This window comes from Eleutherodactylus coqui, chromosome 2 (genome assembly GCF_035609145.1).
Source record: "Eleutherodactylus coqui strain aEleCoq1 chromosome 2, aEleCoq1.hap1, whole genome shotgun sequence".
Taxonomy (NCBI): Eukaryota; Metazoa; Chordata; class Amphibia; order Anura; family Eleutherodactylidae; genus Eleutherodactylus; species Eleutherodactylus coqui.
Window position 1 is genome coordinate 313,668,498 of NC_089838.1, and position 14,946 is coordinate 313,683,443.

Consider the following 14,946-nt stretch of genomic DNA (forward strand, 5'->3'; position numbering starts at 1 on the left):
GGAGAGAGAGGAAGGATTCCCCTCTACTGTGGGAGCTGAAGATCAAAGAGGAGAGAGGAGGTGGAGGAGAAGGAAAAAAAGAGTGCGCCTGACTGTAAAATAACCCCAGTGTGGGGGGGGTGAAGCTGTCCATTCCTCTCCTAATCTTGCTTTTCTTGCTCACCTACCTAACTCAAGTAAAACCAGTGGCCCAGAGAGAGGGAGATGCACGATCCTATGTGTAGAGGGAGAAGTGCATACATAGCTGCCAGACTATGAGCAGGACTCTTCGCTGTACTCTATCGCCATCTAGTGGTCTTTTGTTCTAACACCACCTGCATTTCTACTACAGAGCCCTCAACTTAAAAAAAACAAAAAAAACCCCCACAAATTGAGTGGCAGTGAACTATCAGTGTGAAAGACATATAATGCACTTGGATACATACAAGCCCCCCCCCCCCCCCCCCCCCCAGGGGCAGTAAAAATAAAATTCATTGAGGACCCCCCACTTGATACTATAATAGCTTTAACCGGGTAATGACTCCGCCCAGCTATAATAAGACGCGCACCTTCCCTTTAGCAAGAGGAGGCGTGGAAGGCATGGCAAAAACTGCGGAAAGCAACCTCCTTGCACCCCAATTTTTCAATATACCCAACAATGCTGAAAAACCCGAACTTTCAACAACGCGCCCCACAGAGAATTCCATCAATGGCAGACAAGGGAAGTTAGTATTAAATGCCTGCTATTCCCGGATTAACCATCCAACGCCTGTTGAAGGCTAAGTATAATTGGCGCTTCCTCCCTTTGAGTCGCTACGTTGAAATGACTACATCTCTATCATTGGGCGTATATCACTCCTCAAAGAGGATTCAGAATGGGAATATACCCCGATGTCGGGAGCTGGGGGCGGGTCTTCTCCATTCTCTGTGGGACTGCCCTGTAGAACAGGATACTAGGGTTCCCCACCACGCATCTGACCTCGGCTGCCCCCTCAATCCCGTCTGGGCGATTTTTGGTTACATAGACCAAGATGAACAAAGATGAACACCAGGAAGTTGATAACGTCTACATATGGTAGCCATGGCCGGGGTCAAAACGATCCTGCAGACATGGATTGACACAAACCCACCTCCCTTTAGGCTTTTTTTAGATAAACTCACATTTCTCATGCAGATGGACTGGGTGGAGGCTTCATCAGCAAAGGGAACCCGGGGGCAGAGGTTTTTCAAAAGCTGGGAAAGCTTTATTAACATATTGCCCCGACGAGTGGAGATGCTATTAATGAATCCTTTAAACTAACATCTGAGTATATAGAGAGAGCAACGGCAGGAAACCCCCCGATAGTCTTGTAACGGATGTGATCCTGGGACCCGCGTGTGCAGCCACTACACAAAACCCCTGGGAGCTACTCTTGCCATAGAGGAGAGGGACTCTAAAAACTAATCCTAAATCACTCATGCCAACAAAGTTTGCTGTTCGGTTTATATTTGTTATAGCCGTCTTGTCACAAGACTTCATACCTCGCCTTCCTTCTTCCCCAATCCCCCCCCCCCCCCCAACTCTTCCCAAAACGGTCTCCTTTATTAAGATGCAAGATATATTATAAACGTTTGTTGAATCCTCAGAAGCAGGAGTATGTACCATAATACTTGGAAGTGATTGCTAAGGATCTGGTACCCTACTGTACCTCCATCACTGTATAACAGGCATCTACGCCTTACCCTACTTAGGAAAAAAGCTAAGAAAAACAGTTTGAAGTAAAAGAGTTGTCCAGAAAAACATGTTTACCCAAATCCATCCTCCGTCCAGTGGTGCCGCACACCAATTTCTGTCCCGATTCCTTGTCACATGGTGTAGAGCGTCCTCAGCCCTTCCAGGGTCAGTGGCATCATTGCAGGGGGCTGGATGATTGTCCCCTTTCAGTAACGTAAAAGAGAACCTGCCATCACCTATGAGCCCCATAAACTATGTTACGGAGCCCAAAGATGACGTTCTGGGTAGTCCAGGTAGTGGCGTTTCATATTCATTGGAAGCCCCATTCCAGCACTGTGTACCTGTGATTTTGGCACACGCCAGCAGCTTAACTCTTTCTGCGCTTACGTTCTATAGAGATGAATGCGAGATTTGCCCGCAGAAAGAGTCTGTTAGCATGCCAACTTCACGCAAAGCAGAGCTAGAACAGGGTGGGGTGAATATGAAATACAGCTCCCTGGACTCCCCTTTGAGCCCCCTAACGTACAGGTTCCCTATAAGTTATTGAAATGGGTCAGCCAGCAAGGAGGTCACTGACCCCAGAAGTGGAGGGGATGAAGCTCTATACCAATACCTAATTTGATGTTGGAACAGAGAAGTGATGGTGCCAGCACCACTGAACCCAGACCGGATTACAGGAAGTAGGTTTTTCCAGACAACCCTTTTAATCTATATGGACATTAGAACTTATAGACAAGAAGTTAGCTTTAATCATTAGCGCTCTGGTGTCACATGTATCACTATGACGCTACATCTCTGACTATAATGGAGAGTGCCCACAAAGGGGCAAATTGTCTATTCCCCTTTACCACTCTGCTGACTGGCAGGACAAGCAGAAGGGGGGGTGTTCTTGTGATTGATGGGTATCCAGTGGTTGGACCCCACCTATGAACATGCATATGTTATAAGGGTTGGAACACTCCCTTAGACTCACCATTCTTCATCATCCTCCTCCTCCTCCTCCTCCTCAGACTCGTCTTCCTTGTACTCCTTGTTCAGAATATAATCCCTCAAGAACTTCTCTCCTGCATCCAGAGAAGGATTGTTCCAGTATTCCTTCAGATAACCCTACAGAGAAGACATCACTGTCAGTGCTGAGGCCCCTGGCACTGCCCACGGGCAATATGGCTTCTGAATAGGGAGAAAAACTATAAAATCCCCAGGCAATAGAAGGCTTGGAGTTGTGACTAACCGTACGGCTCTGCCGGGTGTTGCCACCAGGCCTTCCGGGGAGCATGCAATACTAGAAAGACAGTTCTATTCCTTCTGGAGGAGAGCCAACTTGTATCCCTAGTTAGGAACTTGTACAACCTGCAAGCCACTCAAGATTCACTCATGAGCGACTTTCTGTTTTCTCCGCCATCCAAGGGCTTGTGTCTTGTGGGCCGGGTTGTATTTTGCTATGGTACCATATAATGTAATTCCGTCACGGTTGTTTGGGTTTAGTTTTTAAGGTGTTCATGGTTCAATAAAAATGACTCGTTAACTTTATTCTGCAGGTAATCAGATTACGACATCAAATAAAAATTTTTTTTTTTTATGTTATACTACTTTGATGCCGATGATACCCTGGAGCGGGAATCCGGAGGTTTTTAGGTGCACAACTGATCCCAGCAGAGAGGAACAAACAGGACCTGAGGGCGGGTTCAGGCGCCAAGCCAAAAGTTTGGAGAAAGAGTAGGAAGCCCCTCCCCCCAGCACCAGAAACCCGCCTCTAGGCTACAAAAGCCCCTATTGGTGGAAGAGGGGGAAGGATATAACCTGTAGGACAAGCTAACACGTTCTTTGCTTAGTTTCTGCCTCCTAGTGCTGGTAGATTTTAGATTTTTTATTCTTAATATTTTACTTAATTTTTTTTTCATTAAAACCTTAAGTTTTACTAATTTTTTTTTTAGCCCCCATAGGAGACAAACGTATGAACTTCTGCACAACGCAGTGTAATGTATTCAACCCCTGTGTAGTGGCAGGTGCTTGTAAATTGCAGGTACATCCCTCATTGAAATCAACTACTGGCCCCGGTGTATCCTGGCACTGAGAGTGGGTGCTGCCCGGAATACCCCTTTAATGTGATTGGGGGGGGTGGGGGGGCAACCATCCAGCTTCTTCATGCCTTGTATGCTGTGGTTGTTACAATCTCCTACAGGCCACTTCTTGTAGATGATTCTATAGCCATCAATGTCATTGCTGCCCCTACGTGCAGCGGGCTGGGGTTTGTACACGGCCCGCATGCTGCTGCACAGGCTCAGGAGAGGTGGCAGGCCAAGTCCTTTATGCAGGACTATTAACCCTTTAGTGACAAAGCCTGTTTGCGCTTAGTGACGGAGCCAAATTTTGGAAACTTGACATGTGTCGACATAACTGGATAGCGCCGATCACATAACGGGGGGGGGGCGGGGGGCTCCATGCTGATGGAGGAGCTTTAATCCTTGGAGGATGCATGTTTTTACGGCCCTTAGGATTAAAGTCCACTTTAATGGGGTCATTAGTAAGGGGTGAAGTATCTTGCTCACCATTGGGAGCGATCTATAGAACTTACTGTGCTACAATTAGCAGGGAAGGCGGTGGTTGCAAGTAGACAATTCCTTTAATGTGGGGATACAGCCAGCTTCTTCTTCCTCCACTTCATCCCCGGCAGATTACTCACCATTTCCTTTGCTTCATCTTCATTTTCTATATTCTTCTGTCCCTTAAGCCAATCGATGTATTCATCTTCCTCCTGCTCCTGCGAGATGATCATGGAGAATATTAGGAGGAGTAGATCAGCTCCTCTGTCTAGAGCCATGGTCTACAACTGCTGCAGAACTACAATCCCCAGCATGCCCGAGTCCTAGTGCTGCAGCGCCACAGCTGCACCCACAGGAAGAACATCATCCACTTCCATGGGAGAATGGCAAGTACTGAAGTCCCAAGATTAAGCCCAAGGTGATGAGATTTAGCACTTGAGTTTTACCCCTCAGCCCAAGTAATCGGAGACTGAATCCCAGAAGGCGATTGTTTCACAGCTATGACCTTACTTGCTCTTTCTTGGTCTTCGTTCGTCTTGTTAGCAGATTTGCTGTAGACTCCGCCTCTTCATCCTCGTCGTCGCTGTCATCAACAAACTTACGGAAACTGCAGATTTGGAGGGAAAAAAAAAAAGTATGACTTTCACTCGGGTAGGAGGGGCTTGTTACATACCTCTCCCTTTTGTCAATCACCCTGTGGAGGGGCAGACCCCACGTCACACAGCTCCTCCCTCCTGTATCACCCTGCAGTGGGAGGGGCAGACCCCACGTCACACAGCTCCTCCCCCCTGTATCACCCAGCGGTGGGAGGGGCAGACCCCACCTCACACAGCTCCCCCCTCCTGTATCACCCAGCCATGGGAGGGGCAAACCCCACTTCACACAGCTCCTCCCTCCTGTATCACCCAGCCATGGGAGGGGCAAACCCCACCTCACACAGCTCCTCCCTCCTCTATCACCCAGCCGTGGGAGGGGCAGACCCCACCTCACACAGCTCCTCCCTCCTGTATCACCCAGCGGTGGGATAGCAGACCCCACGTCACACAGCTCCTCCCTCCTGTATCACCCAGCGGTGGGATAGCAGACCCCACGTCACACAGCTCCTCCCTCCTGTATCACCCAGCGGTGGGAGGGGCAGACCCCACGTCACACAGCTCCTCCCTCCTGTATCACCCAGCGGTGGGAAGGGCAGACCCCACGTCCCACAGCTCCTCCCTCCTGTATCACCCAGCGGTGGGAAGGGCAGACCCCACGTCACACAGCTCCTCCCTCCTGTATCACCGAGCAGTGGGATGGGCAGACCCCACGTCACACAGCTCCTCCCTCCTGTATCACTCAGCGGTGGGAGGGGCAGACCCCATGTCACACAGCTCCTCCCTCCTGTATCACCGAGCAGTGGGATGGGCAGACCCCACGTCACACAGCTCCTCCCTCCTGTATCACCCAGCGTTGGGATAGCAGACCCCACGTCACACAGTTCTTCACTCATGTATCACCCTGCAGTGGGAGGGGCAGACCCCACGTCACTCAGCTCCTCCCTCATGTATCACCCTGCAGTGGGAGGAGCAGACCCCACGTCACACAGCTCCTCCCTCCTGTATCACCCAGCGGTGGGAGGGGCAGACCCCATGTCACACAGCTCCTCCCTCCTGTATCACCCAGCGGTGGGAGGAGCAGACCCCATGTCACACAGCTCCTCCCTCATGTATCACCCTGTAGTGGGAGCGGCAGACCCCATGTCTTATATATTGCTCACCTTTCTCGGATCTGTCTCTGCTCCTCCATATATGTTGGGGATAGCGCTCTCTGGAAAACAAGAAATCAGTTTTTATTACATTAAAAAATACATTAAAAAGGTCTTTCAGTAAAAGGGTTTTAAAAACACAACTACTTTTCTCCAGAAACAGTTCCCAGCTCTGCACAGGTAGCAGTGAATGCAGCTGAGCCGCTATGCCGGCGGACGGACAAAGGTGGCGCTGCGGTATTTATGTTTTGGAAGAACAAGCTGTGTATGTATAAACATGCACATCCCCCTATAAGCAGGCCGGTCAGATGAATCGGGCCCCCGAGCCCCCGTCACTCAGACTGCGGTAATGTTCCTGCCCACCACTCCAGCGAGAAGGAAGCCGATGCCGTCGGACACAACAGTACCTGGTCCTGCACAATCTGCTCTTCTCCATCCGAGCTTTCCTCATCTTCATATTTACTACAAGAAAAGAAAATGGAGATGAGCGACCCCAAAACCAACCACCCGCCATAACCCAATGCCAAGAAGATGAGCAGCGCCACGTGGCGTCCTCACCCTTCCTTCTCCAGGATGACTTTCCGCTCATAGTCCTTTAGGTACATCGGCTTATCCTTAGAAGCTTTACTCTGGCTGGGGGCAGCTGGCTCTAAAGAAGCAGAATGTCAGACGTACGTTACAAATCAGAGACATGCAAGGAACACACAGTAACTATCAGAAGCAGAATAGTGAGTGCAGCTCTGGAGTATAATACAGGGGAAGTAATGTATGTACACAGTGACTACCAGCAGCAGAATAGTGAGTGCAGCTCTGGGGTATAATACAGGATGTAACTCAGGATCAGTACAGGATAAGTAATGTATGTACACAGTGACTCCACCAGCAGAATAGTGAGTGCAGCTCTGCAGTATAATACAGGATGTAACTCAGGATCAGTACAGGATAAGTAATGTATGTACACAGTGACTCCACCAGCAGAATAGTGAGTGCAGCTCTGCAGTATAATACAGGATGTAACTCAGGATCAGTAAAGGATAAGTAATGTATATACACAGTAACTATCAGAAGCAGAATAGTGAGTGCAGCTCTGGAGTATAATACAGGGGAAGTAATGTATGTACACAGTGACTACCAGCAGCAGAATAGTGAGTGCAGCTCTGCAGTATAATACAGGAGAAGTAATGTATGTACACAGTGACTCCACCAGCAGAATAGCGAGTGCAGCTCTGGAGTGCAATACACGATGTAACTCAGGAGCAGTACAGGCTACGTAATGTATGTACACAGTGACTCCACCAGCAGAATAGCGAGTGCAGCTCTGGAGTGCAATACACGATGTAACTCAGGGGCAGTACAGGCTACGTAATGTATGTACACAGTGACTCCACCAGCAGAATAGCGAGTGCAGCTCTGGAGTACAATACACGATGTAACTCAGGAGCAGTACAGGCTACGTAATGTATGTACACAGTGACTCCACCAGCAGAATAGCGAGTGCAGCTCTGGAGTACAATACACGATGTAACTCAGGAGCAGTACAGGCTAAGTAATGTATGTACACAGTGACTCCACCAGCAGAATAGTGAGTGCAGCTCTGGAGTATAATACAGGATAAGTAATGCATGTACACAGTGACTCCACCAGCAGAATAGTGAGTGCAGCTCTGGAGTATAATACAGGATGTAACTCAGGAGCAGTGCAGGATAAGTAAAGTATGTACACAGTGACTCCACCAGCAGAATAGTGAGTGCAGCTCTGGAGTATAATACAGGATGTAACTCAGGAGCAGTGCAGGATAAGTAAAGTATGTACACAGTGACTCCACCAGCAGAATAGTGAGTGCAGCTCTGGAGTATAATACAGGATAAGTAATGTATGTACACAGTGACTCCACCAGCAGAATAGTGAGTGCAGCTCTGGAGTATAATACAGGATGTAACTCAGGAGCAGTGCAGGATAAGTAAAGTATGTACACAGTGACTCCACCAGCAGAATAGTGAGTGCAGCTCTGGAGTATAATACAGGATGTAACTCAGGATCAGTACAGGATAAGTAATGTACACAGTGACTCCACCAGCAGAATAGTGAGTGCAGCTCTGGAGTAGAATACAGGCTGTAACTCAGGATCAGTACAGGATAAGTAATGTATGTACACAGTGACTCCACCAGCAGAATAGTGAGTGCAGCTCTGGAGTACAGTACAGGATGTAACTCAGGATCAGTACAGGATAAGTAATGTATGCACACAGTGACTCCACCAGCAGAATAGTGAGTGCAGCTCTGGAGTACAGTACAGGATGTAACTCAGGATCAGTACAGGATAAGTAATGTATGTGCACAGTGACTCCACCAGCAGAATAGTGAGTGCAGCTCTGGAGTATAATACAGGATGTAACTCAGGATCAGTACAGGATAAGTAATGTATGTGCACAGTGACTCCACCAGCAGAATAGTGAGTGCAGCTCTATTCAAATTAAACGTACACAGACAAATATAACCTTTAACCTCTTATTGACAATGTCTTTTTATGCAATTGTAGTCAATTCCTGTGAACGCCCCTTCCTCCATGCACCGTAGTAGCAGCATGCACCCGTGCACTACATGGATGGTCCTCAATGGCACCAAGTAATTTTTCATTGAGGATCCAAATCCCATTAAGATAGAGTGGCAAGTAATGCTGATGGCTCGTATCTACACAGAACACTTGGCCTGATATTCTTACCAGTTTCCTTGTAGAAAGTAACATCCTCCTTGTAGATGATGGGGTCTTTCTTTTTGAGAAGGGACAGAGTACGATAAAAGTCCTTGTCCAACTGGGGGTCGATCTCCTGCAGAACAAAGAAGACAAAGGGTCTATTTAGACGGGATGAATGTTGGGCAAACCATGCCTGACACTCGTCCTCGTACATACTGGCTCTTGTGCTGCTGCAAGGCAGCTACTATCGCTGACTCACAGCAGGAAGGCTGCAAGAGATTTCTCTCCTCGCTCTCCCCCGCCCCTCTCCAATGACATAACATAGCAGCAGTTCAGTACTGAACAGCTGCTTTCTACACTGAACGATCAGCTGATCGTCCATCATTTATGCAGCATTAAAGTTAAGTGAATGGAGAGGGACGGGGGAGTGGGAGTAGAGAAATCTCCTGCAGCCTCCCCACTGTGAGCCAGCGATACTCGCTCCTGTGCAGCACGGGAGCGAGCATGTGCGGGGACGAGTGTCGGGCATCGTTTGCTCGACATTCATCCCGTCTAAAAGGGCCTAAACATATCAGTATCTTCAGCTAGAGATGCGTCTACACAGTTATTAAAGGGGTTCTGACATGAAAAAGAAAAAAGTTTAACTCACCTTGCCTGGCCAGGACCGATCGCCAGGCATGTCCCTTCCATCGGGCATCATCTTCTGTGGCTTCTAGAAGCAGAGCTGGAGCGGTCAAAACGACTGCTTCCTGCTCTGTCCGTCAGCCACTTCCGAGATGAACGGACGGGCGCCACGTCCCAAGCAGTGCTTGCTGTGGGCGGCCCGTCCGTCCTGGCTGAACTCCCGAGTGCTGCGCGTGCGCAGTAGAGAGGCGGCCCGTCCTGACTCCTGTCTTCTGCGCATTCGCGGATTCCCGGAGGGGGGCAGCTCGTCGGAGGAAGAAGAAGAGCCTGCTGGGAGATGACCCCGCTGCACAACAACATCAGGAACCAAGGTAAGTGTAAGATCTTTATGCTTTAGCAGCCATTGATCGTGGGCTCCCTGTGTCCATTAGGCAGACCAGGGAACAATGGCTGCTAAAGCATAAAAATCTGATTCGTGTCAGAACCCCTTCAAGATGTTCCTGAACCCGTCAGACCGACATGTTATGTACACAAAGCACCAACAATACATCCCCACCTAACCTGCTTGCTGACTGTTTCTATCTAGCACAAGTAAAAACAAACACAAATGCAGTGCAGTCCTGATGTCCCAGCCAATGTCTCCTGGGTTCACGAACATGCAGACTATCCCCTCACTGCAGCACATCTCTGCTCGGTACGCACCAGGTCTGACTCGGAGCTGGAGGAGTCGCTGTCCTCATCGTCGCCTTTGTCACCATAACGATCCTTCACTACAAAAGACACAAAGAAACAATCTGATGACTCCTCCATCGAGGCCATGACGACCCCCCACTACACGGAGCTCCAGCTAGCTATAGGCAGGGGCCTCCTCTGGTACCCCATCAGCCCCCAGAAAACAAATTTGGGGTGCCAATGGAGTCACATGGCTGTCCAACTTCATGTGGAGACTCCGTGTATTGCGGTTTATTAAATGGGTTGTACAAGACTTACCATGGATGACCTCTCCTCAGGGTAGATCATCAATAGCTGATCAGCGGAGATCCACCGCTTATCGCCAATCACTGAGCTGCTGTCAGCATGGACAGCTCTGGAAGCAGGAGGTGGTGTCAACAATGCAGCGGCCCAGGTTGGTACGGGTGCAGCTCCCATTGTATTCAGTACCAACCCGGCTGCTGCAATGTGGACGCCGCCAGCACCGTCAGCGATCAGCTGATTGCCAGGGATCTTGAGAGATAGGCCTTCTCCAATCAAGTATTCCTGAGGACGCGTCATCCATAGTAAAAGTCGTGGACAACCCCTTAAATCCCCGTGGCAGCACTTACTGGACTAGGACTGAAATGCACTGCAATACTTCTGTATTGCAGTATATTGTAAAAGCAATCACTTGTGAAAGTACTCTATGGGAACTTAAAAAAAAAAAAAAGAATACAAAATTAACATTTTTAAAAACATTTAAAAAGTACAAATATCTCCAGTTTTCCCATTTTTAATATTAAAATAAATAAACGGATTGATATCGCCGCGTCCGTGAAATTCGGAACTAACTTAGAAAATAAATAAAATTGAATTATTTATTCCATGTGAATGTTGTAAGAGAAATAAAAAAACAATACTCAAAAACCTTCTTTGGTCACCGCTGCCTGCTATAAAAATCTATCTATAGTATAAAAAGTCAGCAAAAAGTCAGATCCACACAAAAAGGCTCTAATAGAAGTTATAGCGCAACCCACCAAAAATAGGAGCATGAGAGGAACAATAAAAAGATGTCATGGGTCTCAGAATATGCCAGGAGGGGGTTGGGTTTGTGCCCCCCCCCCCCCCACCCCCAACATCCCTTCCCCCACAGCTTCCTATTGATTTTTAAAAAGTAGTAATACATTAAAAACTAACAAAAAAAATTAAAATTGTATAAAATTTGTTCTTGCCATATCTGTAATAACGAGCAAAATAAAGCTAACGATGCGGCATGTGTGACATGTGAACACCGGAAAAAAACAAAACCCAAAAAACAATGGCGCAATTATGCTGTTTTTTTTTTGTTCCCGCCACTTAAAAAATGTTAAACATTTTTCACTACTTCATATGATACAATAAATGGCGCCATTACAAGATACAACAAACCCCGCAAAACACAAAACAAGCCCTCAGACGGGCACGGTAGCGGGGAAGAAAAAAAAAAAAGACTTAGGCCTCCTTCCCACGAGCGTGACGGGGTCCGCCGCGTAATATTACGCTGTGAAGCCCGTCACGGCGCCCCCCAGAGCCCCTATACTTACCTGCGGGAGATAGCGTGAAATCGCTTCCCCGCCCACCACCGCCGCGTCACCGCCCGTCACCGCCCACCACCGCCGCGTCACCGAGCGTGTCACGTGACGCGGCCGGCCGTGTCACGTGACGCGGCCGGCCGCGTCATTTGGCGTCAGATGACGCGCGGCGGTGGGCGGGAAAGCGTTTTTTCACGCTATCTCCCGCTGGTTACAGCGGGAGATAGCGTGAACGGACGGCTTCCATTGACTGCAATGGAAGCCGTCAGTGCGTACAGCCCGTCCTCACCCGCAGAAAATAGAGCATGCTGCGGGTGAGGACGGGAGAAATCGCGGTGCGTAATTCCGCGCTGGAATTACGCATCGTGAGCATTGTGCTATTAGGTTCAATAGAACCTAATAGCAGCGGGCAACGCAGCGGATTTTCGCCGCGAATTACGCGGCGGAAATCCGTTCGTGGGAAGGAGGCCTTACAGCTCTTGAAGAGTGAAGGAAAAAAAAAATTTGGAAAATCTGCTGCTCATTAACCCCTTAATGACTTGGCCTATTTTGAGCTTAAGGACGCAACAATTTTTGTCGGATTTTAATCTCCATTTTTCAAAAGCCATAACTTTTTTCCGTCGACGCGGCCGTATGAGGGCTTGTTTTTTGTGTGTCGAATTGTAGTTTTTAATCGGCGCCATTTTTGGTACATAGACTATATTTAGAGATGAGCGAGCATACTCGGATAAGCACTACTCGCTCGAGTAATTTGCTTTATCCGAGTATCGCTGTGCTCGTCCCTGAAGATTCGGGTGCCGCTGCGGCTGACAGGTGAGTCGCAGCGGGGAGCAGGGGAGAGCGGGCGGGAGAGAGGGAGAGAAAGATCTTACCTCCGTTCCTCCCCGCTCTCCCCTGCAGCTCCCCGCTCCGTGCCGGCACCCGAATCTTCAGGGACGAGCACAGCGATACTCGGATAAAGCCAATTACTCGAGCGAGTAGTGCTTTTCCGAGTACGCTCGCTCATCTCTAACTATATTGTAAAACTTTTATTATTTTTTTTAAATCGTATTTTTTTTAAATTCTGCCACAGATTTTTTTTTCACAGCGTTAACCATGCAGCATAAACGACAGAGTACATTTTTTCTGCGGTCCGGTACGGTTACAATACCAAAATTCTTACTTTTTTTTTTTTTAGTTTTTTCGACTTTTCTGCAATAAAAACCCTTTTCTTGGAAATCTTCTTTTCCTAAATCGCTGCATTCAAAGTCCTGTAATATCTTTATTTTTCCGTGGACGGAGCTCTGGGAGGGCTTATTTTCAGTGAGCCGATCTGTAGTTTTTATTGGTAGCATTTTGGCGTACATACGGCTTTTTACATTTTTTATTGTGTTTTTTGGGAGGCAAAATGCTAAAAATTAGCATCTTGCCTCAGTTTTTTTAGCATTTTTTTTTTTACGCTTTTTGCTGTGCAGAATAAAAAGCATGTTCAATTTATTGTACGCGGCGTTACGGACACGGCGTTACCGAATACGTGGGAATTTTTTTAATGCCAATATGAGAAAAAGCCCCAAAATAGGTGTTTTTTTTTTACATTTTTATAACTTTTTTGTTTGTTTTACACCATTTGTGTCCCTCTGAGGGACTTACACTACAGCACTAACGATCGTTATAAAAAGGCATTGCAGGACTTCTCTCCTGCAATGCCTTATCGCTTATTACAGCGATCACAGGCAGTGATAAAACAGGACGCCTGTAGGTGGTGTCCTGTTACCGTGGCAACCAGCCGGGCTCTTTGCGATTAACTTGCGAGGGCCCGATGAGGTCACAGAGGGAGCGCTCCCTCCGTGAACCCTTCCCATGCCGCGATCTACATCGCACAAGATCTCTTATGATCTCACACTATCCCCACGGCGTAAGGGTACGTCCAGTTGCGGTAAGTACCCCACTTCCAGGACGTACCCTTCCGTCATATGGAGGGAAGGGGTTAAAAACGCTGAAAACCACGGCCTGTGTGCGAGCAGCTGTGACTGGGCCGTGCCAACATATGGCGCCATCACATGGCCAAAGGATAAGTAGTCAGCTGACTGGAGGGGCTGCTGGGACCACCGCCGGTCTGCAAGGTCCCAGAGTGACCGGCGCTGAGGATAAGAGCGCCACATTTAGAGGGAAGATCATGTATGATGGGGCACTGCAGCTGGCAGGTGAGAACTACAAGTCCCAGAACAACTCCCTACTGATGGAGAACTACAAACCCCAGCACATCCCCCAGGACTACAAGTCTCAGCAACATTCCATACGCTGGGAGTTGTAGTCCCTGCAGGCCGGCAGTCATGTGCTATAAGGACACTTACAGCGCTGCAGCTCCTCCTTCTCCCGGTACCGGTCGTAGCGCTCGGCGAACTTGCGGTTTATCCTCAGGTCATCCATGCTGAACCCGAGCCGGAAGCACGTTACGTCCCATCTGACGCACACTGCTTACGTCATGCGTTCCAATACTAGCGAATCCAGAGTTGGCCTCTTGCGTTCCAGCTCTCAGCCAATGGCCTCGGTGGGGGGCGTGGCTCCCCGCAAATGTAGTGCTTCTAGTGAGGCGCCCGGGTACATATCATATTCCGCAAGACTTCTGCTCGATTCGCAACCCGATTCCTTGTTTTGGTTGGCTGATTCACAGTGATTGTGGGTCCGTGGGTTTTCTGTAGCCCTACAATGTACCGCGCGGCCACTAGGGGGAGCTCTCCGCAGACACATTCATAGAGCAGCTGTAGCTAGTCTGTATGAGAGGCGCCCCCTGCAGGTGTAACACCCTGATACTTCTCATAGGAGACCCCAACCTTTGGGCAAAATCTGCATACAAAATTCTGCACTCCCTGAATATGCGGAAGCGCTGGTTTACGTGCTGGAATTGCACCTGTGGACTCTTCCCAAAGACAGAACGCAATCTACATGCAGATCTGCGCCAAAATCTTTTAGGTGCCATCTGCTGCAGACAATTCCACGTCCGTTTCCTCCTGTGATCACACCCTAGGCCCGGGGTCACACGGCGAATGCGTAGTTACTAGCACATTTGTGCTGTTTTTACGGATTGCGTATTTACGCGCAGAAATGCGTGTTTTATTGTAGTTTTTGCATACGCAGAAACACCCCACCCTTCATTAAAAATGGGCAAAAAAGTTTAGTTCAATATGTGCTATTTTGTGCGCAGGAAGGGAGCACGCTGCGCCAATTTTTTGTGCCAATGTAGTGCACTTGTAAAATCTGCGCACGTGAACGAATGGGTTCCATTCTCTGCATATTGTGCGCAAATATGGCCGCGTGAATAAGCGCTAATGGCATCTGTGCTCCAGTGGTTTTTTCACGTACATAATACGCAGCGCCAAAAGCCTATTGGCTTCTGGAGTGTA

At 48.5% G+C, this 14,946-nt stretch overlaps 1 protein-coding gene across 1 annotated transcript in view; it reads right to left on the minus strand.

Moving 5' to 3' along the window:
* KRI1 (KRI1 homolog) overlaps positions 1-14,000 on the minus strand; it is a 27,269-nt gene extending 13,269 nt beyond the window's left edge. The window contains exons 1-9 of the mRNA XM_066593585.1: positions 13,897-14,000; positions 10,002-10,069; positions 8,703-8,808; positions 6,539-6,629; positions 6,388-6,442; positions 5,993-6,042; positions 4,747-4,843; positions 4,377-4,454; positions 2,667-2,800 (exon numbers count right to left, since the gene is read on the minus strand). Of these exons, the coding sequence (XP_066449682.1) occupies positions 2,667-2,800; positions 4,377-4,454; positions 4,747-4,843; positions 5,993-6,042; positions 6,388-6,442; positions 6,539-6,629; positions 8,703-8,808; positions 10,002-10,069; positions 13,897-13,972 (755 nt within the window). The 5' untranslated portion in view covers positions 13,973-14,000. The remainder of the gene's footprint in view (positions 1-2,666; positions 2,801-4,376; positions 4,455-4,746; positions 4,844-5,992; positions 6,043-6,387; positions 6,443-6,538; positions 6,630-8,702; positions 8,809-10,001; positions 10,070-13,896) is intronic.
* Between the last annotated feature and the right edge of the window lie 946 nt (positions 14,001-14,946).